General features: G+C 36.4%; 1 protein-coding gene across 4 annotated transcripts in view; it reads left to right on the top strand.

The window, feature by feature from the left end:
• The first annotated feature begins 228 nt into the window (after positions 1–228).
• Positions 229–25,964, top strand: part of STAG2 (stromal antigen 2) — a 37,142-nt gene continuing 11,406 nt past the window's right edge. For all 4 annotated transcript variants that reach the window (XM_029959061.1, XM_029959059.1, XM_029959060.1 and 1 more), the window contains exons 1-22: positions 229–370; positions 1,990–2,068; positions 3,192–3,353; positions 5,026–5,122; positions 6,441–6,517; positions 8,007–8,211; positions 10,423–10,574; positions 11,819–11,892; positions 12,007–12,130; positions 13,241–13,339; positions 13,437–13,516; positions 14,038–14,145; positions 14,989–15,100; positions 15,688–15,805; positions 16,523–16,626; positions 17,517–17,609; positions 17,796–17,885; positions 18,934–19,137; positions 20,635–20,705; positions 20,984–21,071; positions 21,171–21,251; positions 24,258–24,350. In XM_029959061.1, coding sequence (XP_029814921.1) covers positions 327–370; positions 1,990–2,068; positions 3,192–3,353; positions 5,026–5,122; positions 6,441–6,517; positions 8,007–8,211; positions 10,423–10,574; positions 11,819–11,892; positions 12,007–12,130; positions 13,241–13,339; positions 13,437–13,516; positions 14,038–14,145; positions 14,989–15,100; positions 15,688–15,805; positions 16,523–16,626; positions 17,517–17,609; positions 17,796–17,885; positions 18,934–19,137; positions 20,635–20,705; positions 20,984–21,071; positions 21,171–21,251; positions 24,258–24,350 — 2,355 coding nt within the window. In that variant the 5' untranslated portion in view covers positions 229–326. The remainder of the gene's footprint in view (positions 371–1,989; positions 2,069–3,191; positions 3,354–5,025; positions 5,123–6,440; positions 6,518–8,006; positions 8,212–10,422; positions 10,575–11,818; positions 11,893–12,006; positions 12,131–13,240; positions 13,340–13,436; positions 13,517–14,037; positions 14,146–14,988; positions 15,101–15,687; positions 15,806–16,522; positions 16,627–17,516; positions 17,610–17,795; positions 17,886–18,933; positions 19,138–20,634; positions 20,706–20,983; positions 21,072–21,170; positions 21,252–24,257; positions 24,351–25,964) is intronic.

Here is a 25,964-nt window from a genome sequence, read left to right as displayed (position 1 = left end):
TTGGGTTTGTTCATTTTACAAATGTTTCTGTTTTTACTGTGATGCTTTTACCATTTGTGGGGGTACTTTGTAGTGGGATCATGGGAGGAGTCAAAAAATCTGTAAACGGGAAGAAGCTTGGTTGGAAACAGAGGATGGTGTGATCTTCATTTTCTGTGTTTCCAACTTTTTTATGCCTTCGTATTTGGAGTAATTTTCACTGTATTTTTTTGAATTTTATTCTAGAAGTTGCCCACTACAAAGGAAGAAAGAAAAGTAAGCTTGCACTTCAGACTGCTTTTTGAATATCTTTCTAATACAGTGGTGTTCCAGAAGATGATAAAGAAATGATAGCAGCTCCAGAAATACCAACTGATTTTACTCTCCTTCAGTAAGTGTTTTAAGAATTTGCAGTTTCTTTTGTAAATCTACTGTGTCTTTTTAATGTTATTGTTTGCTTTCTTTTGGAAACAAGGAAACAAAATGACAGATAGAGTTCGAGGTTTTTTTTCTATTCAGATGTTGATAAAGCATTGTTTTAATTTTTTCTTGAGTATTATTTCAGCAGAAATTAAAACAAGTGTTTTAAAATAATTTTTTAAGAAATGGACATATGAATTTCCAAGATTTACCTTTTTATGGTAAAGGGATTGACATAAATATATTTGTCTGGACTGTTGAAATGGATTAACTTGGTTATGAAATCTAAAAAGATGTCAAGATGTAGTTTTGTGTCAGTGAGGTTATTTGCTTGGGTGTTTTTTCTTTTCAATGAGAAATAAAAATTGGAAATAAACTGGAAGATGGTTTAATATGAAGTAGTGTTTCTACAACTGCTTATAATGGGTTTGTACTCCATTGGTAGAGTTCATTGTGTGGTGAAATATTTGGAAGTTGTATTTAGTTCTTTCCTGTGAAAATTAGAAACATCTAGGAGTTGTCAAAGAAGAGTTTTGGTTTTTTTCCTGCCTTTTTCTTTCTTTCAGTCTTCCCCTTACCCCCCTGTTGGAGGCTTTTCCAGTCTGTCTGAGTGTACCCAGCCAGTAAAACCAGAAATAGCAAGATGCATGTTAAAAGGCAGAAACCTCTTATCAGATACTTGAACTAGTGAGAGACCATAAGTTTCTGGAGTGTTTTAGAATGTTACAAAGAAATCCATAGGAATGAGTCTTCTGTGCCCCCTAGTTATCTTTCTGATTGTGTTGTTAATTGAATCAGGAAGTGTGCACAGAAATGTGTTCAAATGAGATCTAGGAGCATCATTTCAGGTAAATTCTACAGGAAATGTAGAAGTAGAGAATATATAAACCAAACATTCTCTGTTAATAATTCAATTGATTTCAGACACCATCCCCTCATCAGTATTGGCATTAAAGGATTTGTATATTGATGCAGCATATTTTAATGTGCAGGAAATGAAACAAATGACTGTATATTTAGTGTGTTTTTACCTTATAAGTCTAAACAGGACTACAGGTAGTCTTTTTGAAGAAACATCACCTAAACTTTTATTCTGTACCTTTCAACATAAGTGCAAACCTCTGAACTATTTCCTAAGTTTCTAACAGCAGGAAGGGATCTGTTGAGACGCTTTGATTGCCTGGGAAAGCGACAGAGGGTTTTTTTGCTGTTGGGATTTTGGGATTTTCCCCCTTCTCATTTTGTTTAAATGTTTGTGGCACAGAATTGATTGTGCTCTTTGCTTTTTGAGATGCTGTAATGCTTGCCACGTGCCAAGAGCAAGGTTCCCAGCCTGTTGCTATTTTCTACCTGCCTTCACATCTTTTAATCTTACTGCATGGCTTTCTTCACTGGTACATTGTTTGCAGGAGGCTGGATAGGGTGTGAGTGTGGGGATGTGCTCTGTTCCTCAACAGTAGACTTGAAAGCAAAAGCAGTTTCACTGTTGGTGTTGACTTACTGGGCTGAGAGCACACAGTCATCTTATGTAGTATATTTAAGAACATTTCTGATGAAATGCATAAATGGTTTGTCTTTTTATCCTTGCAGGGAGTCTGAAACACACTTCTCTTCTGATACAGACTTTGAGGATATTGAAGGAAAAAACCAAAAACAAGGCAAAGGCAAAGTATGTTCAATCTTTAGGGATACTGAAACATTTCCACTGTTAAGAAATGAAGAGTGTAATACTTGCTTTGAAGTTGAGCTAGAAATATTTTCTGAAAACACAAGTGCTTTGTGAAGAGAGTTCATATTTGTGCTTGCATGGAAATGCTTCATCTTGACTGTTTCCATGATATTTTCTTAGTGCTATGAAGGCAGGAGGGAGGTAGGGAGAAGAGGATAATCTTTGATTTGATTAGTCCCTCTGCATGTGTTTCGTCCCATACATAAATTTGGGCAATGCAGTCTCTTCTGGTTGGTGTCATGAATACTGTCTCTTTTAATTTGAAAAGTGAACAGAAACCAGTAACTCAGTTAAAAGGGTTTTTTTAAATAGGTCACAGGCAGGAGGCTACACTGCTGGAGTGGGGAGGTCTAAACTCAGTTACCAGCCCTTCTCTCCTCCCCACCTGCCTCTCACTGGCCTTGCACCCACTACATGTGGCTCCTTCCCTGACCAGGCTGTGCTGGGCTGTGACCACCTCACTGGCCACCCCCTGTGCCTGTACCTGGGGAGAGGGCCCAACTATTGAGAATTGGTGATAAGTTTTATAAAATGGTGGTTTAATTTGTGTTTAAAATAATTTTTTTCTTCTTTCTGTAAGTCATACTTGATTTAGGAAATCAAATACAAAGACACCAGTCTGCTTTTCCTTACCCCCACTTGCTAATATGTGTTCAAATTAAAAAAGCAAAAGGTTAGTGAATTGCAGAGGAGACTTTGTGATGTGTTTAGGGAATTGCCTTAGCTGTTTTCAAGAAAATATGGGTAATGTGTTTTACAATTTAAACGTGAGAAAAATCTATGTGTAATACACAGTCACTAATCACATTTTTATTTGCTACAAGATTTTAAATGAGGGAAGGAGAAAGTGGAACCTGTACAATTCTCACTGGTCTTCGTATCAGTCAAGATCTGCTGTTATTCGGAATGTTTTTTATATATAGAATTAAAATCTGGTTACTGAAAATCAAAGGCCTTGTGTATATTTGTCATGGTATGGATAGTGATTTGTTTGGCTTTTTGTTTTCTAATATTACATAAAACCCAGTTAATACTTGGTGCATGTGTGTGTGTGTGATTGCAGACCTGTAAAAAAGGAAAAAAAGGACCAGCAGAGAAGGGGAAAAGTGGAAACGGAGGAGGGAAACCTGGTGGTCCAAATCGGATGAATGGACATCACCAACAGAATGGTGTGGAAAACATGATGCTGTTTGAGGTAGTTAAAATGGGCAAGAGTGCTATGCAGGTAAGATCTGGGTTATCTCTGTGACTTGAATTATATACAGTTTAAATAGAACAATACTGTCCTCTACATGCAATGTAATCAAATGAAGCCTAAAGTAATATTTGTTGGTTTTAGTTGCAGACAAGGATCAAAATAAAGTGGTTTTTCATTGTCAAGGTTTGAATTTGAATGAACTAATTTTTCTTTTCTAAATGTTAGGCATGAATGGTAGTGGATCAATGGTTGGACTTGATGATCTTGGAGGTCCTTTCCAACCCAGCTGATTCTATGATTCTATGAATAATCACATATATAATGAAGAAATTCATACTGTGATTCAAAGTAAATTTTCAATATCCTGAATGAAGAAAGTTTATTTTAGATTACATGACTTTAAAGTCCTTTTTTTGTGACTGTAACTGTGGTTTAGGCCTACAGCTGTCATAGAACTTAACAAGAAGCCTGTAGTTTGTAGATGCTTCCAGAGCTTAGATTATCTGAAAATAAATAGTTGCTTCTCTTCTCTCACCCAAAGTAAAATCCCAAGCTACAATTTCAGAGCTCCTCTTTAAAATTTCCTGACCCAAATTCTAACCAATTCCAGTGTAGCAATATACATTAGCCAAGTCAGCTTAGAGGAAGTTTAAGCTGTGCATTAGGCACTCTCCCCGCTGCATTTACTAGCAGGGCTGAAGTCACACTAGTAAGAAATGCAGCATTTTTTTTTTTTAATTCAATTAACTCTCTAAAGTGTTTACTTGACTGTGAGTCTTCCAGTGGAGAGGGGGTTAAAGCGTGAGCCTGTCAGCCATGAAGCCTTCCTGCTGACTCACTCATGTGACTCCTGGGCTGCCTGGAAGAAAGTCTATCTTTGGGACTGGAAACGTAGAGTTCACAGCTTCTGTGGGACACACACAGAAAGCTGGGTTGCTCTGCAGGGCTCTTGAGGTTTGCAGGCTCCTGCACTGGGGCTGGGAAGAAGAATCAGTTAATGAAATTGTGGGATTTTATGTTCTTATGACCTTGGCAATAGACTTTTCCATTCACATGGATGGTTGCAACATAATTGCATGTAAATTCTGTTTTCTCAAAACCATTAGCACAGGTTTCATATTAATTTGCTTCACATTAAGGTTTGTTAATAAAATGCTCTTGTTCCTCTTTAGGTTAGTGACTACAGAGTAATTACTGTCCATGCAGTGTAGGGCAGTGCTGTTCATCCTGTTTTGGCAACTGTGCGTGGGGCGCATTTCATCAAAGGAGCACGTTTTTGAAAGAATACAGGGAGCTGTAGCTGTTGGAATTGAACACCCAAAGAGCAGATTTAGAGAAGTGTCACTAGCTTGGTGAGGTGGGGTGATTGTAAATAAAATACCCGATTCTGTAAAATATACCAACTATTTTTGCATTCTTCCTCCAAAAAAGTTACAGTAGGAGGATGTGGTATTCCTGTACTTTGTGTTAAGGTGTCAGTTTTATACTTGTGTATGTATGTTTATAGAATGAGTTCTTTATTTTGAGGACTAATATTATGGCAGTAGAGGATTATTCAGACATTTAATTCTGTAATCAAAAAAGACAGAGTTCAAGTTACTGAAGGAATGAAGAAGAATCATTTATGGAAAGCAGTTAAATAACACTGTCTTCAATTTATGAAAACTGAACAGTGCCTTTTTTATTTGTTTCCTTTCAGTCTGTAGTGGATGACTGGATAGAGTCATACAAACATGACAGAGATATAGCACTTCTTGATCTCATTAACTTCTTTATTCAGTGTTCAGGCTGCAAAGGTAAGATACTGAAATGTTTACTCATCCATTTAAGTAATATTATAGTATGATAACATTTTGCTTTTATACTGCAGATGCTGTAGAAATGCTCCATCCCTGCAGCTAGTTTACATTATCAGGTTCTTGGAGTTAAACTAGGATTTCTGAAGGTGTGAGCAAGAGGTTTAGAGATATTATACTGCAGTTTAAAACGTAGATTAAGCCTTTTGTATTTACAGCAGATAGATTGCAGTACTGGTACTTAACACTTGCTTCATCTTCCTCTCTTCCTGCTATTATTTCAGAAACCATCTCTCTTAACACTGATAGTTTAGCTTGTTCAGTCTTGGCATTCTAGATTGGATTTATCTGTTCTTATCATTGAGTGTTTTAAGATTGCTTCATAGCTTTTGTAGACGTGCTCGATTTAAAAGATGCAATGGACAACTTCATGGTAGCCTGTCTACAGTAAGGTGGTATTTCTATATTTTATTTTCTTCTCTTTTTTTCTGATTTTTCTTTCCTCATTTCCACATCCTTCATTCTTTTTCCTCTTTCACCTCTTTTTGAAGAGGAGGTAGCTTATCCTGCAGCGTCACTGAGCTTGGTAGCGTAGGACTGGATGTAATTTGTTCTGCTCAGGCGTTTCTCTGGCCTGATAAACTTTTAACGTGCGTAAATCTCCAGAAAGCCAGCAGCGTTCCTCAGAGGTTGTCCGTGCTTTCAGGAGCAGTGACCTTTTGATTATTGTTACAAGATAAAGCTGCAGAATCTCTTAATGCTTTCTGTAGTGATCCTTGTCATGAATTTTGCAGTAAACTTCGGGAGATCTATTTGGGTTTTATATCACTATTTACACTCTAACAATTTGAGGCCAAGGCAAATAGAAATTGCATGAAATCACTCTGTTTATTGGAGGGCAGAAGATAATAAGTAGCCATACAGCTGTTCAAAATTGTCTTACACCATCTAGAATCTTGAGTCCTAAAAGGTCACTTCAGATGGTGTAATCTCTTGTTGATAAAGAGCTCTGGCACAAGTATCTTTGACTTCTGAATATGAGTGAATGAGTAAATTCTAGATGTGTGTGTACATGCACATAAACACACTTCTTAAATAGAATAATAAAACTCTCTATATACATATAAATGTACGGTGTCAAGTGCTTGTTATACATGGATGCTAAAAGAAAAAAATGTGGAAATTATTTAAAAAATACATGTGTAAACTGTAGGTTAGGTGAAAATCGATCACTTTTGCATTGTAGCAGGAGTCATGTCATCTGCCACCTACCCACTTTCATATTAAAAGTGCTAACAATCAAATATCTAAATTGTAGGAGTTGTTACAGCAGAGATGTTCCGACATATGCAGAATTCTGAAATAATCCGGAAAATGACCGAAGAATTTGACGAGGTAATTTAATGAAGTATTGATTACATATTGATATTAGTTTTATTTTTACCTGTCCTAATGTTGCTGGATCACGCTGTTAGAGGTTTGTTTCAAGGATGAGTTCATCTACAGAAATGACAGGACGTTTATGAATGAAAATATTAAATTGCCTTATTTCACTGAACTTGTAAGACAAGGAAGTAAAGCCCTGCATGTGTGTAACTTGTTTTATTAATGGTTTAAAAAATCAATATCGACTGAGTTTTTAAGTAGTGGGAACTCCTACTACTGTGGGTCTGTGTGGGATGACTCCCCATTCCTGCTGTGTATGTAAGGCCTTAAATTCTCTCTTAAAATGGCTGTTAAATTTATTTCTATGCATTCATTAATCTATAAATTGTGGGGTTTTGAATTTGATTATTCTCCAGTTAAAGACTAATGCTTTTCCTTTCATGGGGATTATAACTGTTTTTCCTTTAAATTGTCCCTTTCTGTCCACTGAGCATTGGGATAAATGAGATATGTTGGGGGTTTTTTGGTGGTGAGTTTTTTTTTTTTGGTTGGTTTTTTTTTTTTGGTGGGTTTGAGTGATATTCTTTTCACCCTGTGTACCAAAGAACATAAAGGTAGGTTTAAAACCTCCTCCCTACATTTGTCTAGTACAGAAATAATCCCCCTGCGCCCACATTAAAAAGAATCCTTAACTTTAACTGAGGGGAAAATGTAGTACCCTTTTTTAAAAAAGGATTTTAGTGTTCCTTAGAAATATCTGAATGCATAAATAGATTTGATTACTCTAAGGCAATATTGTATGAAATTTATAAAGCCACAGCTGGGACTGTTTGCTCATGTTTTTTTTAATCACTGTCATGCTCACTTTTTCTTGTAATAGAATTCTAATGAACAACTCTGATTTCTAATCCCTTTTCATGGGTCCTTTTTTAATTTTTCAGCCTGTATTGTTCAGCCTCTTAAAGAAACTCTTCACAGAAGCACTGACACAAATAATTTTTTTTTTCTCCTTGTCATTTTACCATGATTTGTAAAGGCTCCCAGATCAGGAGAGGAACACACATTAGTTGTATTCAAGGTGTTGTAGTTGGTCATTTTGTGACATCAGGAAATTTCAGTCTGATGTGTGAACATCTCCCTCTAAACTTTGTTATGGTCCTGGATTGACTGTTCCTAAGCCAGCCACCCCAACTGTTCGTGTGATGGTTCTGGTGGAACCTGAAGCAGATTTGTAAGGTGTATGATTTTTATTTTTTTTTCTTCTTTTCTGGGAGTCAGAACAAGAAAGAGAAATTAGTAGTTAAAATGTTGTCTTTGTGCTACAACAAGCCTGAGCTGCAAAGTGGATGCATATTTATGGAATCACATTCTTCTGATGTATCATTTTTAGCGCCTTGGAGGTTTTGGCTTTAAAGTTGTACCCATCTCTTTTTAATCTTTATTTCATGAAATAATTTTTAAGACATTTGAAAGCGTTTCCTTTTCTGTTTTTTAATAGGATAGCGGAGATTATCCACTAACTATGGCTGGCCCCCAGTGGAAGAAGTTCAAATCCAGTTTTTGTGAGTTCATTGGAGTACTCGTCCGACAGTGTCAATATAGCATCATATATGATGAGTATATGATGGACACTGTCATTTCACTGCTCACGGGGCTGTCAGACTCCCAAGTCAGAGCATTTCGGCACACGAGCACACTGGCAGGTCAGTGGATTGGATTTCTTTGTTTATTGCCTACATCTCATGTTTTGTGCTGCACAGGGAAGGATTCTTCTGGTTAGACTTCTTGATATGCAACATTCAGCCGAGTTTCATTGTGTGATACAGTTTTCATCTAATGCAACTTGGTTTGGGACAGCTTTTCATTGGGTTTTTGTTACTGAAAAGCACAGCATTATTTTAAAGCATTCTTCACCAGCCGTCTGGTACTTAATTTTTATTACCTTTAAGTCTGGTAGAAAAAGTAAATAGAAGGATTTATCAATAGAATCCGTTGATTCTATGAGTTTGTCTTTGGTCATAAATAAGGCTGTAGGGATCTTTAACCTCAAATGCCAGTTGAGCCTGTTTATGCTCTGCATTGTCTAAAGTTGTTGTTTATGTTGGATGCAATTTTTCCTACACATTAAATTGTGCTGCATATTGAGGCTGTGGTAGCATGTAAAGTAGCATTTCCAGTCTTTGCATTAAAAATAATTTTAAAGCATGTTTCATCAGTGATACAGTTACTAAGTACTTTTATGGTTTTAAGTAACTGACCTTTTCACGTGATTTTTTTTTTCCAATCGGTTAAATTATGAAGAAATCCCTTATGAATTAAGTATAGAGTGTTTTAAAGAAATATGTCTTTATATGGACAAGGATAAGCTTCTTGGATAAGGAAGTCCTGAATGTGCACTGATTCCTGAAGAAGGGTTGTGAATGGCATTGTGTAGCCTCAGCTTATGTGAGGTTATTGTAGCAATTTTACTTTGAACAAGGTGAATTTAAGCTGTATGTGGAACTGAGTTTTTGCCACACTGGAAATAGTTCTTGTTACCTTCCCTGGACCTGTCTGGTTTACAGGTGCTTCAGTGCTGACTGTCCCATCAGCTGTTCTGTATCATTGATAACTCTCTTGAGTTTACATTAGCACACTGCACATGCTGTGAGACTCCCACCAACCTGGGCATGTCTTATGGAGAGAGGAACACATTTACAGATGCTGCTCTATCATCAATTCTTACTATTGTAACATATGACTAATACAAACTTTAGGTCTTAAAAAGCAAGTTTTTACCCCCTTTTTAATATTTATTTGAGTTGTGCCTCAATAAAAGCTGCAGAAGTTGCCCTGTTGCATGTTAATTTATGTCATACAAAATATTTTTTCAGCAGTTCTGTTTGCATTTGTTCACATCAGTAGTCAATTCTGTTGATTTTGTGTAATTGCTTGTGTGTTTGATCTGAGTTTACAGTTTGTATTCTTGAAGGTTGTGTTTTATATGGAATAGAAAGCCAACAAAATCCCTGTATCCATATTTACTGTTATTTGTGGTAATTTTGGCTTCTGTGATGAGCTCAGACTTGTTCTTTAATCTTGATTTCCTTGGAGATCACAGTGTGAGATGATATTTCAATATAACTGCTTGTCTTTAAGTCTTGCTCATCAGCTTTATGCTGGTGATACACTCACAAGAATGTTCCATGTGTACTCTGCCAGTGCAAGCCCTTTCATGCCTTGTTACAGAAGTTCACAAGAAAAGCAAGTACACTATTGACCTCCTCCTCATTTCTGGGAGAAGGATATTTGTCTGCACCCTTTTAAAAAGGGTTGCTTTATGTACAAGTTTCTTTTTATTTACAAATAAAAAGACAGCAAAAAGCCCATGCAAATGTGTTTCATATTTTGGTCAGTTCTCTGGCTAATGTGCTTCCTCTGCTAATAAAGGAATCTTTAAAAAAACCTGCCCCTTGTTAAAATTAAATTGAGGAGAAAAGACTGGTGTGATATGGTGGTGTTGGTTGTCTGAGACATTTCCTTTTGAAGAAAGAAACTTGTTGTGTATTTAAGGTTGAATGGTGTCAGTCTTACAGACTCTTTTAATATTTCCTAGGCTGTTTGTAAATCTTACATTTTACCTTCATTATGGGGAGGAAGCATATCCTATATCTCAATCAAGAATAATGCTTATAACATTGTAAAATTGACAGAAAAGAACAGAATAAGTATTTATCTATTGTGATGATTAGTCATTATGCAGTGCTTGATAAAACACTTCTAGAGTTTGTGTACCAAGAAATTTATAGTGAATATATTTTCATAAATACAGAAAGAGTTGGCAGGAGGAGGTGTCAAGATTTTTGTTTATAAATTTTCTTAGATCAGAACCTTTTAAATAATCCTTATTCTTGTCACTTTTTTTTTTTTTGTAGCCATGAAGCTGATGACTGCTTTAGTGAATGTGGCATTAAATCTTAGTATTAACATGGACAACACACAGCGACAGTATGAAGCAGAACGAAATAAAATAATTGGGAAACGAGCTAATGATAGGCTGGAACTCTTACTACAGAAAAGAAAGGAGGTTGGTGCAACTTAGCTGGTGTGCACGTGATGAGTGTTCATAGCTGACAGCTCATAATTAATCTTGGTCTGTAATATGTTTTGGTAGTTGTTAGTCTCTGTTTAATTCTTCAAAGTTGTTCATGTTTAATGTTTAAAAAACTTTGAAAGGTGCTTCTTACTGTCTGATTTTCTGAGATAAATGTAGACTCTTAAAAATAGTAGTGGCATAGGAAAGTTAGTAAGAGAGATGGCAATTAGTAAAAGCTAATTTTTTTGTTGTATTTCTTGACTAGTTTCCTAAACCAAGCTGGAATACATAACAAAATTTGCTATACATTGACTGATTTTTGGCTTCTAGAGATGATCTCTGGGTTCTTGGAGCAAAGTACTGCTTTTATAATGTCAATATCGATCTCAGCAGAAAGTGTGTTTAAAGGCTTTAGATAAGGCTTTTTTGATCTACAGAAAGCACTGTCAAAACTGAAAACGCAGCCTACTTCTATTTTCTTTCTTTTGTGTAAAAGAGACTTGCTGATTCACTGCTGACAGTGCTGTCTTGTTGAAAGCCCTAATTCATTCAGGTTTCAGTATTTTTTTTGGGGGGAATTGGTGGTTTGTTTTATGTAGGGGCTTCTTGAGGGGTTAGTTTTGTTTTGAGTTGGTTTATTTGTTTTGTTTTGTGGTTGGGGTTTTTTTTGGTTTTTTTTAGACATTAGAAATAATTTTCTTATGATCAAAGGAAACATCTGACCTTTGCTCTTCAATGTTTGTGCTGTTACCTGTTAAGGTTTTTGTTTTCTTGACAGTTCAGACAAACTTAACTTTGTCTTCTGTTTGTCTTGCAAAGATCTCGCAGTTTCAGACTGATCCCTTAAACACCCATTCAGTGTAGTTGTGCTAGATGTGTGTACAGGACCAGTCCTAATATGAGTAATACATAGATAAATGAAGAAGGCAGGAATGTTACAAGAAAATTAAATCAAGTTTTCTTATAGATAAGCTTAGAAGGACCTTTCAGAAACCTAAGATGTCTTTGTTACACTTGAAGAACAGTTTTGCAGTGGTCACAATTAACTAAAGTTTGTATGCTGTGATAGATACAATTCCTTAAATAATAGTATCTTGTACTGTGAAACAGATTTGTGAATATTTCAGGAAAGGATTTGTTGGTCATACTTCAAACATTAATTTAGTTTGTGTAGCATCAGCACCATCTGATCTGCCTGTAAAAGTGCTCCTCACTGTTTATGTACACTCTTTCAGCTTCAAGAAAATCAGGATGAAATAGAAAACATGATGAATGCAATATTTAAAGGTGTTTTTGTGCACAGATACCGGTAAGTTTCTCATAGTAAGTAATTTGTAGCTTCATTAATTTATTTTGGAAGCCGATGGCAGGTTATTTCTAATTATTGATCTGTTTGAACTTTCTGCCCCACTTCTCTCCACAGAGATGCAATTGCTGAAATCAGAGCCATCTGCATTGAAGAGATTGGAATATGGATGAAGATGTACAGTGACGCCTTTCTCAATGACAGCTACTTAAAATATGTGGGGTGGACTATGCATGACAAGGTAAACTGCCCTGGGGAAAAGGAGCAGAGCCAGGAAGCATAACTCCATGCTTTTGGTTGTTATCTTGTTGGACTGGGTTCAGATCTCCTAACTGTTTAAAACTGTCACTACTTTTCTTACCATTCAGAAGCACTGGCATTTCAACATATATATAAACTAGACTGGAATCTTTTGAATGTTTTTAGACAGTAGATATAGATTTTTTTTAAGGAACTGTTATTTGTAAAGAAGTAGTCTTTTGTATTTATTACTGATCCAAACTTCTACTTTAGAATACTTATTTAAAATCAGTGTGTGTCATATGGAATAATGCACTCCTGTAGCCTATTTTGCCAAGTTAAGAAACTTTCTAGCATTCTCCTCCAGCTGTAAAAAACATGAAGTCCCCTTTTGTGCTGGTGGGTGCCTCCAGCTGTTACTTCATAACTACCACCTAGAGCTTATTCTCTGCTTGGAGGGGTCAATAGACATAGTTTACAAATACTCCTGATTTTGTTGAGTCAGCACATTGTCCCAGCCCTTGCATTGGAGTCTTCAAGCTGTTGACTGTGAAGTGGCACAAATGAGAGGTGCTCACTGGTGCTGTGCTCTTTGTGGGTTTGATATAAAAAACCAAGAACCTCTGGCAGTGGGGTGATAGAAACTGCGTGGAGTCAGTTGTCCTAGACTTTAGAAAAGTCATTCTGTGTCTGTACCTTAAAACATGTCCTCTGCTTAAGTACATCTTGTATTTCAGAAGGAATATTTCTCTCATTATCTACTTACTAATTCTGGTCAAACAAGAGATGGTTGTTGGTGATACAGATATAGATGTTGTCAGTTTTAATTTAATAGAAATGAAACATATAGAGTTCTACTTAGAAATATCTTGAGCATTTAGAAAGAATGAAACAAGTGTATTTTGATTTAGAAATGCTAACTGCAGTAAGATATTGGGGTTTTGTTTGGATTTTTTCCTTCATTAGCTTGTTACAAACAATGATGGTAGTATATTGGGACAGCATTTAATATTTCAATTAATTCAGACTGTAAAAGAAACCTTTCTTGTATGATGTGAAGATCTGTATCCTATAGTTAACTTTTAATTTGGTTCTTTATTTTTTATTTTAGCAAGGGGAAGTAAGACTCAAATGCCTAACTGCTTTGCAAGGGCTTTACTATAATAAAGAGCTTAATTCCAAATTGGAACTCTTCACCAGTCGGTTCAAGGTTAGTGTAACTTCTTATTTTTAGGTACAGTATTATTATTTTTAAAGTTGGATTACACTTCTTTCCTCTTGAAAAATATTTTCTTTTGTGTTCTTAGGATAGAATTGTGTCTATGACTCTTGACAAAGAATATGATGTTGCAGTCCAAGCAATAAAATTACTCACTCTTGTTTTACAGTAAGTACATGTATATTTTCTTATCTGACTTACAACAGATATTGAAACTTAAAAAATGTTTCTAATCCCTGTGGGTTAGACCAGCAGCATGACACTTCAGATCATTTGAAGTCTATAGAAATATCTATGCATCTTACACTCAGATAAATGGGAATTTCAAAAGTAATAGTAATCTGACTAGAACAGTGCTGTTACTTATGTCCCACAGTTAGGTAGGTGTGTGGAATTTGGGATTCAGCCTCCATAGTTTGAAGTGATCACAGAATATTTGAAATTAAGAACATGGAATCTACTGAACATTATGCAGTAGTTGAACTGTGGAGCATAACCTTCTAGCAAAAGCTTATACTTGATCAGTATATTTTGTTCAGGAAGACTTTGGAACTAAGACTTTGGGTTTTAGCATGACAAATTGAAGGAAAACGTTTCGATTCTCCTTCATTTTCATCTTCCTCATTAGAGTTCAGAGTCTGTTAACTCAGCCTCTTTTTCTTCTTTCTTTCTTCCCATCCCTACCCCAGGAGTAGTGAAGAAGTTCTGACTGCAGAAGACTGTGAAAATGTCTACCACCTGGTTTATTCAGCTCACCGGCCAGTAGCAGTTGCTGCAGGGGAATTTCTTTACAAAAAGTAAGATGGAGAAATTATAGTTAACAACTTCTTCCTGTAGAATTCCATGTGTGTGTTAACACTATAATTCTAGTTAGTTTTAATTAGGAAAAGGAAGAAACTGAATCATGAAGTGGCCTTAAGAGAGAAGAGAGACTGTAACATTACTGTAGTTTCTGAACTGTTGTAGTTTTTCTGAATGGAAATACAGATCAGTTTTGAAGGCTGCACTTGAAAAGCTTGTACCTTCAGGGAATATAATAAAAATGTTCGTCTGTCTTTTCCTTTCCCATTCTTCCTGTGAAGCATCTTAAAATGCTCATGTGGTTTGGTGCCTAAACTTGGGCTTGCATCATAACGAGAGTTCTCCCATTTGTGGTTCCTCCCTTGTGCCCCCCTCTCCCCACTGACTCATTTGACCATTTCAGAAAATATTTTCCTGTTTAAAAAAAAAAATAATTCCAACATATTTCAGGTGTGTAGGAGAACAAAATAGACTTTTCATCTAATACTTTTCAGACCTTCTTCCAGTATTTCTTTGCTGCTTTAAAGTCTCATGTGGGGAGATTGAGAAAACATAGTTTGCTAAAGAGGAGCATAGGACCTCAAGCACCTGCAATTATCACTGATGTTTGTAAAGCATTTTGTTATAATTATACATTCCACTGGAAACAGTCAGCGAAATATCCACTCAGCATATATGAAATCGTTCAAATGATACTTGTCCCAAATTAATTCCTTTCAAAATAGAACGTGGAGCTGAGCAACGAGGTATTAAGTGTGTAAAAAACAGTATCTTGATGTGAATTGACTGTGGCAAAGGCAATGAAGAAGAAACTTGTCAAGAAATAATTTTTCTTTTAGGCTTTTCAGCCGCAGAGATGCTGAAGATGATGGAATACTTAAAAGGAGAGGAAGACAAAGTCCGAATGCTAATCTTGTGAAGACATTAGTGTTTTTCTTTTTGGAAAGTGAAGTAAGTTGTGTTCCAGGGATATCCTTGTTTTTGTGGTGTGTGTGGTTTTTGTGTTGTTGTTGTGGTTCATTTTAATTTTTTTAAATTTCATTTTCTTGTTTTTCTCTTCCCCACTCATTGATTAATAACCATGAATCTGTATGTGGGTTTTCCTGTTATTTGAGCAACCTGGGAGTTAAAAGACTGTTTTGCATGGTTGTTTTTATTTGAAGGATCTGTCAGTTCAGTGTTGAGACAGGTTGTGAGTTCTACTCTGACAAATATTCCGTCATTCTACATGCTGATGTATAGATGTAAAGAAATTGTGATTTAGGAGATTTAAAAGGGGGGTGGTGGTGAAACAGAACAAAAAAACCCCACAATCCTTACCCGCCTATCTCACAAGTTCTGACAGATGTTGTAGCAGTTGGTCTGGATTCATCTTTTAAAGTTAATTGGGGAAGAAAGTCTTCTGTTTAACCAGAGAGCTCACAAAACTTGCTTTGTGTTTTTGCCACAGGCAGGAGCCAAGTGCAAGAAATACCCTGTATTATAGCTCTGTAATGAATTTTATTGCTGATCAAATACTTAATCTGTTCTCATTTTAGTTGCATGAACATGCTGCTTATCTTGTGGACAGCATGTGGGACTGTGCAACAGACCTCTTGAAGGACTGGGAATGTATGAACAGTCTTCTGCTGGAGGAGCCTCTCAATGGGGAAGAACGTAAGAGATTTTTCTAGATCTTTGTTTATGTTCCTGTGCAGTTTCTGTTACTCTTGATGTATAAGGAAATTAGATGTTCACATTTATGAGTCTCCATATATTCTCTGTGTTTCCATGACTATGAGAAATCAATCAGTAATACCAATTGTAAAATGTAGGGAAGAGTAGAAAGAGATCACTTCTGGTATGGGAGTGAGACAGAAGAATAATGGTGGGAAGAAAAGAGAAGGAATAAGCGTGCAGAGTCCCACTGCCTTGTTGTTCCACAAGTTCAGGCTGCACTTTCAACATCAGAGAAACTAAGTTGCTTGTGGAACTGGTTCATTTATTGAGTGTTACAACTACCATAGAGAAATACTGTAATTTCTTTAATGACAGTAAACCCAAACAAAACCCCTGGCATAATTTTGTAATTCATAGGTCCCAGTAAATGGACCTCTGAAAAAATGAAAAGAAACTAAAACGATTATAAAACTTGGTATCTGTTTCATCCTGTCCTGTGACTCATCCAGGGATATTCTCTCAATTTTAAATATTTCCTGCTGTTATTTTATAAGGTACTTACTTTCTCTATCCCCTCTGCCATCCCCACCTCTGGAAATGAGCTGTTGGCCTAAATGTCTTGTCTGTCTTCCTTTAAAAAACCCAAACATATTTTGATCCTAGTGGAAGATGAAAAATCAAGCTGTGTGTTAACATCTGTTTCTTAAATTTCAGCTTTAACGGATAGACAGGAAAGTGCACTGATCGAAATAATGCTTTGTACAATTCGGCAAGCGGCTGAATGTCATCCTCCTGTGGGAAGAGGAACAGGAAAAAGGGTAGGAAGCAAAAAGCTACTCATCTAGAGATGTGGGAATGGCTCTGTGGGGACATTGTGGGAAGAAGGAAAAGGTTGTAGGCTGTTGCTGCTGAAGGGAGTGAGTTTGGAAGTTCAGCTTTGGTCTCCACAGCCTCCAGTATCCAACTGCCCTGGCTAGTTCACTTTTTCTGGACTTTGGCATTTGCTTAATGCTGTTTGAACTGCTGCATTTGTTTGTACTATTAAAGGTAATATAAAATTGATTTTCAAAGCAGTATTACTTGGAAAGGAAGACAAAAATCAATGTTTGGAAAAAGTTAAAACTATTTTCAGTGAGCAAGAGCAAAGTGAGGGAAAGAAAAATACACTCCATAGTGTTTTGGAAGGAGGACAGTTCACCAACTGGCTTTTTTATGACTTTGTAGAGTTTAGGCAGCCCTCTTTTACTGAGGCATTAAACAGGGAAGAGAACTGCTCTCAAGACTGGTGCTTTTTTTGGTAAGGAACCTATTTAGGTACAGATTGAAACCTTGTATGAAGATTAGATTGGCATATGAATTGGGTAAATACCATTAAAAAGAAGGGTTTGCTGTTCTTTCATTATCATTCCAGTCATGGTATTTTGTTGCAGGAAAATCATTAAAAATCATTAAAAAATCATTCTAGATTATCACTTCTGTTTTCACTATAATCTTAATCATAGCATGAGGTCTAACTTAGAATTGCATTTTTGAATGCTGAATTTTTTTTTCTTTTTTTTTTGAAATGGCATGCCCCCCTTTCTTGCTTTTCATTGGTATTTTACAGTGATATTGGAGGTCTGTGTACCTAATCATCATTTCATTGATGATAGTGAAACTTTACTCCAGAACTTTTAGCTGTAAAATCCTCACAATACCAATATTTTAGGTGCTGACAGCAAAGGAAAAGAAAACCCAACTGGATGACAGGACAAAAATTACTGAACTTTTTGCAGTGGCACTCCCTCAGTTGCTAGCAAAGGTGGGTTTAATTCCATTTCTTGCTGATGGACTGTTGCTGAAATGTTTACAAGTATAGTTTCTGTGATTAATGGTATGGCTTACCACAAGTATTATTTTTTTTCTTACTAGTCTTTTGCTCGTTCTGTATTGAATTATTTTGTCCAAGACTTTTTCAACTAAATTCATTTCCCTGCCAATTTTACAGTATTCTGTAGATGCAGAAAAAGTCACCAACTTACTGCAGTTGCCACAGTACTTTGATTTGGAAATTTATACAACAGGACGATTAGAAAAGGTAAGGTAACATTCAGTAACGCTTAAGACAAAAGGAAAAATCCCAGAATTTAGACTTAGTCACTGGAATTTCTGTCGCCATTCTAGATGTGGTTTTTTGTGTAAACGAGACTTTATTTATTGTAACCTTTATTGAGAATGAGACTTGGACTTCAGAGCTGTGACTGGCTGCTGTTGTCAGAGATACTGAAAGTTTGTTTTCTAAGGCCTGTCTGGCAGGTTTTAACAGAAAATCTTACCACTTAGATGAACTTTATTTGAGAACATGTATTGTTGGGTTATGATCATGTTTGAGGTATGCTACCTGGCAGATAAAAGTTTGTAGAAATAGCTTATAAGTTATTTCTTTTTGTGATCACTGAAACTAGTAAACCACCATCTTCATTGTGTGAAAAAGGGGAAAACTACCATATCCCAAATTATGTAGTTACTGCTTTCATTGTAAGTGCTGTGATGATGAAGTTGGTGAAGCTCTTCTCATCTCTCTTTTCTCCTCCTCAGATGTGCTATTGCATTGTGAAGCAATTGGAAAGCATTAGAGTCAAAAAGTGATAAACTGTGTAGTTGACAGCATAGCCAACAGTGATGGAGCACTAGAGAGCAGCTCAGGTTGAGGGGAGGCCCATAAGAACGACTGAAGTTGGCTCCAGTGCCAACACTAGAATGCTGTGAAACTAAATCTTCAGTTATACAGCTTTTAAGACCATGTATAAATGTTTGTGTGAGTAGGAGGTAAATTCTTCTGTATTGTTCAGTTGTCAGTGGAAATTCAAATTAGATAAAACCATGCAGACACTTGCAAATTTTTAATGACTTTTTAAAATGCTGTGAATCTTGGGTCTTTGACAAACTCCTACTTATTTTTTGATAAGTAGACTTTTAATTTCTCAGAAGCTTCACTGGCTTTCTGTGTTTTGTGTTCTGTATCATAGTTACAAAAGTAATAAATCGAATTTACCTTTTAAAATTACTTAAGGTTTATTAAAAGTCTTGTGTGTGTGTATATATATGACTACATATTTTTTTCCTATGGCTCATCTTCCTTGTAGCATTTGGATGCCTTACTGCGACAAATCCGGGATATTGTGGAGAAACACACAGATATAGATGTTTTGGAAGCCTGTTCCAAAACGTACCACGCTCTCTGCAATGAAGAATTCACAATCTTTAACAGGGTTGACATTGCAAGAAGTCAGTTAATAGATGAATTGGCAGACAAGTTTAATCGACTTCTTGAGGACTTCCTGCAAGAGGTATTTTAATGTGCAAGATCAACTTTTCCTGCCCTTGTAAATGTTTCCAGTATGTTTTTCTGCCTTCCTCTGTGAGTCAATGAGTGAGGGATGGGAGCTTCCCTCTGACTTTCAGAGCTGTTAAGTCAAGTGCAATAACACAACTGTATCATTGCTGTGATTATGTAAACACAGGCTATTCTTGTATATTAGGGCAGTAGTCTTATGTTTGATCTCCTTTTGACAAATGTCTTTTGGAAATTTGAGATAAGTTTCAGATGAACAATGAAATTACATAAACTTTTTATTCTTAGGTTTCTGTTTTTTAGAGTTGTAGTATTGTAATTCCACTAAGATTCTCCTCAGATGTACTACTGTTGCTAGTCTTGCCTGTGATTGCATGTTACTGTTGTTAAATATCAAACTCTCTAGAAAACACTCCCCCTCCCTTCCTGCATGCAAGCAGATGCAGTTAGTAGCTTAAAAATAACTGTTCCCACACTGTACTTGATCTGAAAAGTGAGAATTTTCTGTTGGAGTATTTAACTTCACTATATGGGATCTCTGACATTCAGACAAAACTTGTTTCTCCTCCTCATTGGTGGTAGGGAGCATAGGAAGTGTCTTTTTGACAACTTCATTCTCCACACTTCTTAGGTGCACGTAGTTTATCAGGCTCTGCTTCTTTTCTTCTCTCGCTCTTTGTCCTGAACTAGGACTCCAGTCTAGAAACCCTAGACAAGAATTGTTATCCTTTTGTTTCCCTTTGTGAGGAAAAGAAAGAATGAGTGTAAAGCAAGGAAATGAGATGTCAGTTGGCTTGAAGGAAAATGGCAAATACTCTGGTGGAAGTGTTGAAATCCATAGTTCTTTGACAAGGTTGTGCAACTACAGAACAGTAAAACTTGCATTATCTCTGCTCGACTGAGGAGGAGTTTCTTGACCTCAGATAGTTTATCCTATGTATGAATAGATACTTTTTGGACCCTTTCCTTTTTACTCCTTTTCTTTCACTAAATGCAAGTTTGTCAGAACTTGTGGGAAGATTAGAACAAACTACTTCTCTTACCTCTGTCAAAGACCTTTTTCTGTGATTAAAGTAAGATTGAAGTACTGACCTGTGGCCCATCTAGTCCAGTGTCTTTTGTCTGACAGTGGCCTCTGCTGGATTCTTCAGAGAAAATAGAAGCACCTACATTATACATTGTATTCTGCTATCCTAGACTTCCCTTCCCCCCCCCTTCTCCCTTCCCTCTCCCCTCTTTCTCCTTCTGCTGCTATTTTATAGAATCACAGAACCGTTTAGGTAGGAAAAGACCTTTTATGGTCATTGAGTCCATCTCTAGACCTGAACTGATGCCTTATCTCTCTAACTCTTCTGAAAGCAAATATGACATTGATAAATAATTTAGAATCAGGTCCCCACCCCATCACACCCTCCAGTTTGTGTTTGGTTTTAGTAAGCTCCCCAGTTTGCTTAGAATGTTTGAGATGCCTCACTGTGTGATTATTAAATAGGGGGAGGAACCTGATGAAGATGATGCATATCAAGTCTTGTCAACACTGAAGAGAATCACTGCTTTTCACAAGTAAGTTCTGCACACACCTGTTGGGGTTTGTGGTGTAGGGCATTATTTTTGATTGTTTTTAATTTGATATCTCTTTTCAATGCAACTTCACGGGCGTTTTTTGCTTGGCTTTTTTTTGTGTGTGTTGGTGGTGGTTGGGAGGGAGGTATTTATGGTTGGGGTCTTGATTCCACTAATTTATTTTTTTTAGGCCAGTTAAGCTTTTAGTAGTTGTTAATCTCAAATTGCAGAAATGGTATTAGTTAAATTACATTTTGCTTCATTTCCGATGCTTCCAGTGCTCATGACCTATCAAGATGGGACTTGTTTGGCTGCAACTACAAGTTATTGAAAACTGGCATTGAAAATGGAGACATGCCAGAACAGGTCTGTAGTTAAAATGTGTTCTTCAGGCACAACAACAAATAGCTTTTGTTGCTGTCTTTTTTTTTGGTCATCTAATGTATTTTCCCCTTTTGATTTCAGATTGTTATTCATGCACTGCAGTGTACTCATTATGTAATCCTTTGGCAGCTAGCAAAAGTTACTGAAAGCAGTTCCACAAAGGTATGCCTTGTTCCTGTTGTATTAGTAAATAAACATTTGTACATAGCTGCAGTGTCATCAAGTGAGAGCTGTGATGGAATTAATTGAGACTAAGAATTTTCTTTATAGTGGTATCTGCCTAATTCTGCTTTTCTAATAAGTTCATTCAAATTCATAGTTTTAGCAGTTAAATGCTTGACTTACAAACGTGGTGTTTACCTCAGTTGTTATGTTTATATTATTTGAATGACAGCATTATGTTTAATTTGACAGAATTTTAAAGTAATTGTAAATAAATATGATATCAGGCATAATAACAATGCTAAGGAGAGGTAGACTGCAAATTATAAAACACAGTGTGGTCAGTTTTACCACTCTCAAGTAGTGAGTTTGAATTTGTTTACAGACTGAACTACCTGTGACAAGTCAGTGAGATCTAAGAATTTGCACACTGTCATAGTATTCTTATTGGTCACTATGTTGCAATTGCACTTTGCTTTTCATCAGTCTTTTAAATATGTTGTTAAATAAAGGCACAAGAAGATGAAGTTAAATTTGAGATTTTCTGAGGGAGTCATGAGAGGGCCTGTTCTGGTTCTATGTATAGTAATCTTGAAGGGCAAAGCTCTTGCAAATGTCATCTTTCTAATTTCACTTCTTGAAAAATCTTGGAGGAAGGATTAAGGTTTCCTGTATCCACTGGGCAGCATTGCTTGAAGGGGGTGGTCAGGTGGTTGGCTGTCTGAACTGCCTCATGAAAAAACAGTTATTTGAAAGGCTAGATGGTTTAGGGTGGAGTTTGTAAGTGCTGAAACATTTTGATGATTTCTTTAAATTTGAAAAAAAAAACCCACTATAATCAAACATACTGGAAGCTCTCCACAGTCCTGAGAGAAGAGTACTCTTTTACTGGAAATTTATGCTGGAGTTGCACTTTGTTATTAGAGTTACTGTTAACCCATCTTTCTTTATGTCAGAGAGGAGATAAGTGAATTCAAGTTTTTTAAACACTTTGATTGCCATGCTTGTAATTAATGTACGTGACTGCCACAGCTTACCAGGGAGATAACAAAGAGAACTCATGGCATTAGTAATATAAGATTAATTAATAATCCATTTTAATGTGAGGATGTATAGATTTGTTCTTTTAAAATTATTTTCATTTTAGGGTGTGGTAGTTGGAGCTCCTGGTAGATGCAGTAGTGGAAAATCATGCTCTGTAACTAATGATTTTATAACAGAGAACACCTGTGCCAGATTATGGTGATTTTCCCCTATCATGTTGAGACTTCATTAGTCCAGTGAGTTATTACAGTCTGAAGGTGTGTTAACTACTTGTGAACTTGAACACTGGCTGGCTAGTTTGCCCGTCTGTGTTTTAATGGCTTTACACATTTCCAACCCCAAATATCAGATATGAAGTGGAGACAGATTGTTGAGAAGCATTTACCTGTGTGAAAGATTTGGAGGCTTTGTTAGCTTATTCTTTACAGGGTAAACAGTCTTGAGGTTTTTGTAATAGTGATTAAAGCTTTATCACAAGCCTGATGGCAGAAGCTGAGTGAAATACTGACAGTACAGTTTAGAAATAAAGATTAACTTAGCTGTTTTGCAGTAAAATGTAATTTTCAGTACTTTTACCAGGAATTAAAATAATTTATTTGAGAACTTGTCCTTTATTAAGACTTTTTTCTGCTTCTACATAATAAATTTTTGTAAATTAAAGCTTTTAGGTTTAACTTCTGAACTACAACTATTTTGTTTTATTTAACTGCTTGACTGCTGCCAAATATATCAGGTACCTACAGAAGTTTCATTGACTTCTGACAATGGAATATAACAGCAAAAAATAGACAGAGAACCAGAAGTGACAGAAATGTACTGTGCCTAAAGATTTGCTTGGTTGATTGGTTTATTTGTTTTTTTGGTTGGTTGGTTTGGGGTGTTTTGTTCTCTGACAATATTAGGTGTTAACTGTGTGCTGTTGTGAAGAGGTTGACAAAGTATGGGAATTAGCTTCATAATACAGGCTGCTAAATTAAAGACTACACAGTTCAATTTTAATTAAAATGTAAATAAATAATTCTGTATGAAAGAAAGAAAATAGTCCCATGTGTAATTCTCTTAACAACAGCATAGTAATCTGAGACAAAAGTTTTTATGGGGGAAAGGTGTTCTAAAATAATTTTATACTTAGATTCCTGTCAAGAAGCAGCTGTTGCTTTTGTGGTTCCTGTTGAGATTAAATCATATGTTGTACCTGCTTTCTTGAAGGAAGAGCCTTGTTTCAGTTTAGATTGCAGGGAGAGTTCTTAAACTTCTTTCAGGGGTAGTTCATCTTTGTTTGGGCTGATGCTGGTTACACAGCTGGTGTTTTGTATTATCACTTCCCCAGTTCTACAGGGCCTACAATCTTCATGTGATTGAGTAACACCAAGTGTGTCACACATGTGGGTGGGACTTCTACCAATCTGATACTTTATTTGCTCAGAAATGTGCTTTTTGGGAAGTTTTGTTTTCCAGTGAATGGGGGAAGAAAACACCAACTCTCATCTGATATTCTACTTTATCCCCAAGCAGTGAGTTAAAAAAATAAAATAATACCATGTAGCCTGGTCTTTTTTAGTTATAAGCAGCTGCCTAAAATCTATCCTCTAGGTTGAAAATACAGATATTTTAAAGAGAAAATGCTTTATGCTCTGGAATGTTTTTTGGGTGGGGGCAGGTGTTTGGTTTTTTTAGGTTTGATTTTGAGGGGGTTTTGTTACTACTTTTTTAATAAATAACTTTGTGGTTTTCATCCCAACTGCCATTTTGTTTTGCACCACACAGGATGACCAAAGTGAGGAAATTGCTGCTTGCTATTTTATTTTTTTTTTTTAATAGTGATTTCTGAATAATGCACTGGACTTGAATGTTACCACTACACAGGAGGTCTGTGGTGGAATACTCTGTGAAAATTCATGTACTGAATGTGACTATAAAATCAAAAAGTTAAACTGTTACATGAAATCATTCTCTTTGAAGGAGGATCTTCTACGTCTGAAGAAGCAGATGAGAGTGTTCTGTCAAATCTGTCAACACTACCTGACCAATGTAAACACTGCTGTTAAGGAACAGGTTAGTGACTGTTGTTTATACTGGTAGTCTTCTAATATTATACTTCTAAAGCAATTTTTGGTACTTATGTGGGAATGTGGTATGTCCTGCATGTTCAGGCTGAATGCCCTTGGAGTGTGAATACACACTGTACTTGTGTGCTTGCCCTCCTCAGGTAATGTAGGTAGGATTTGAGAATCAATTTAAACTGGATTCTTTCTAGTAATTTTAGGCAGCAAAAACTTTTATTCCAAAGGGCTTTTTGTTTCTTTAAATAATGACTTTGCAGGTGCACTGTAGAAACCTTCTGGTTTCTAAGTTCAAGTGAGAGAGTTCCATTTCAAATCTCTTGCTTACCGTGTGCTCATGCCCACACATCTCCTGTGGAGCTGACTGTGGGTTCATAGGCTCAAAACTGGAAGACCTAAGGACAGCAATTTGAGAGAAGTTTTTTTTTTAGTTCTGTCTTTGAATGCTTTTACATTCCCACATTTTTACAATTATATTTGTGTGCTTATCCACTGGAGAACCATTAATACACACACTCTCTCTCTCTGTCTCTCTCTCTCTCTCTCTCAGAAATGCTGGCATGAAGTTTTTGGGGGTTGTTCTGTATTTTTTTTGTCCTGTTTCAAAAAGAATTGAGACATCATATTGGGAAACACTTTGTTCTGAGGATAACAGGGTCAAAGGAAAAGGTTAAATACTTTAAGGGACTGAGTCTCTTCCAGTCTGTGGTCAAATAGTTCTTTGGTCATTTCACTCATAGGAGTTTGAAGTCCCAGTGAAGAGAACAGGTTACTGATAGCAGGGTTAATTCTAAGTAAATGCCTTTAACAATCTTGAGAATGCTAAGATAAAAAAAAGAAGGGCAGTATCTCTCTATAGGGGAAGGACCAAATTATCTTCTAGGTAGACGGTTTAATTAAACAAATGGAAAGCCAGGAGCCTCTTTGCTTCTAAAGATAATAATAACCTGGTTGAAGTTGAAAATCTGGTCCACTGAGTCGCACAATTGCAGCTTTTGAAACTCTTGCTAGAACAAGAATATCCCTGAAACTTAATAGATGTGTTCTGTGTGAAAGAGCTATCTGGTATAATAGTCACAAGGTGTAGGGTGTGGAAGTCCAAGTAACAAAAATTACTGAGGCTATGAGTAGGTCTCTTTAAAAAGCTGTATAACTCTGTCTGGTGAATGCTCTAGAAACTAGAACTACCCAGTTACACAGGGTACCTGTCACTTAGGGTAGAGTAGCCTTGGTTCCACTTTTCTTCTCTAATGTCATGAAGGGGCAGAAGGGACTTCAGAGGAGTAGGAAATTGTGACCAGGAAATTAGTAATATTCACTTTGAGGAGTTAGAGAACAGATCTGTTCATGGAAGTACTTGAGAGATTAGAGTTGCCTTGGTCTGTTTAGTTTGAAGAGTGTCAGTCTGTGTCAGGTACTGAGACATTTGAACTTTCCAGGAAGGTGGAGTACAGATATTTAAGTCTGACATCAGATACACAAGTTAGCCAGCAAAACAAAGAGGTGGTTGGACTTCTGGAAGTAAGACATGATTTAAAGGGGTTGAATGACCTCAGCTATTAGATGTTCTACAAATGTGATCAAAACAATTTTAAAAAAAGAAAGC

This window comes from Manacus vitellinus, unplaced genomic scaffold (genome assembly GCF_001715985.3).
Source record: "Manacus vitellinus isolate BGI_N305 unplaced genomic scaffold, ASM171598v3 scaffold_19_pilon, whole genome shotgun sequence".
NCBI classification, from domain to species: domain Eukaryota; kingdom Metazoa; phylum Chordata; class Aves; order Passeriformes; family Pipridae; genus Manacus; species Manacus vitellinus.
The sequence above is the reverse complement of the archived record's forward strand: the minus strand, read 5'-3'. Positions and strand labels throughout refer to the sequence as shown.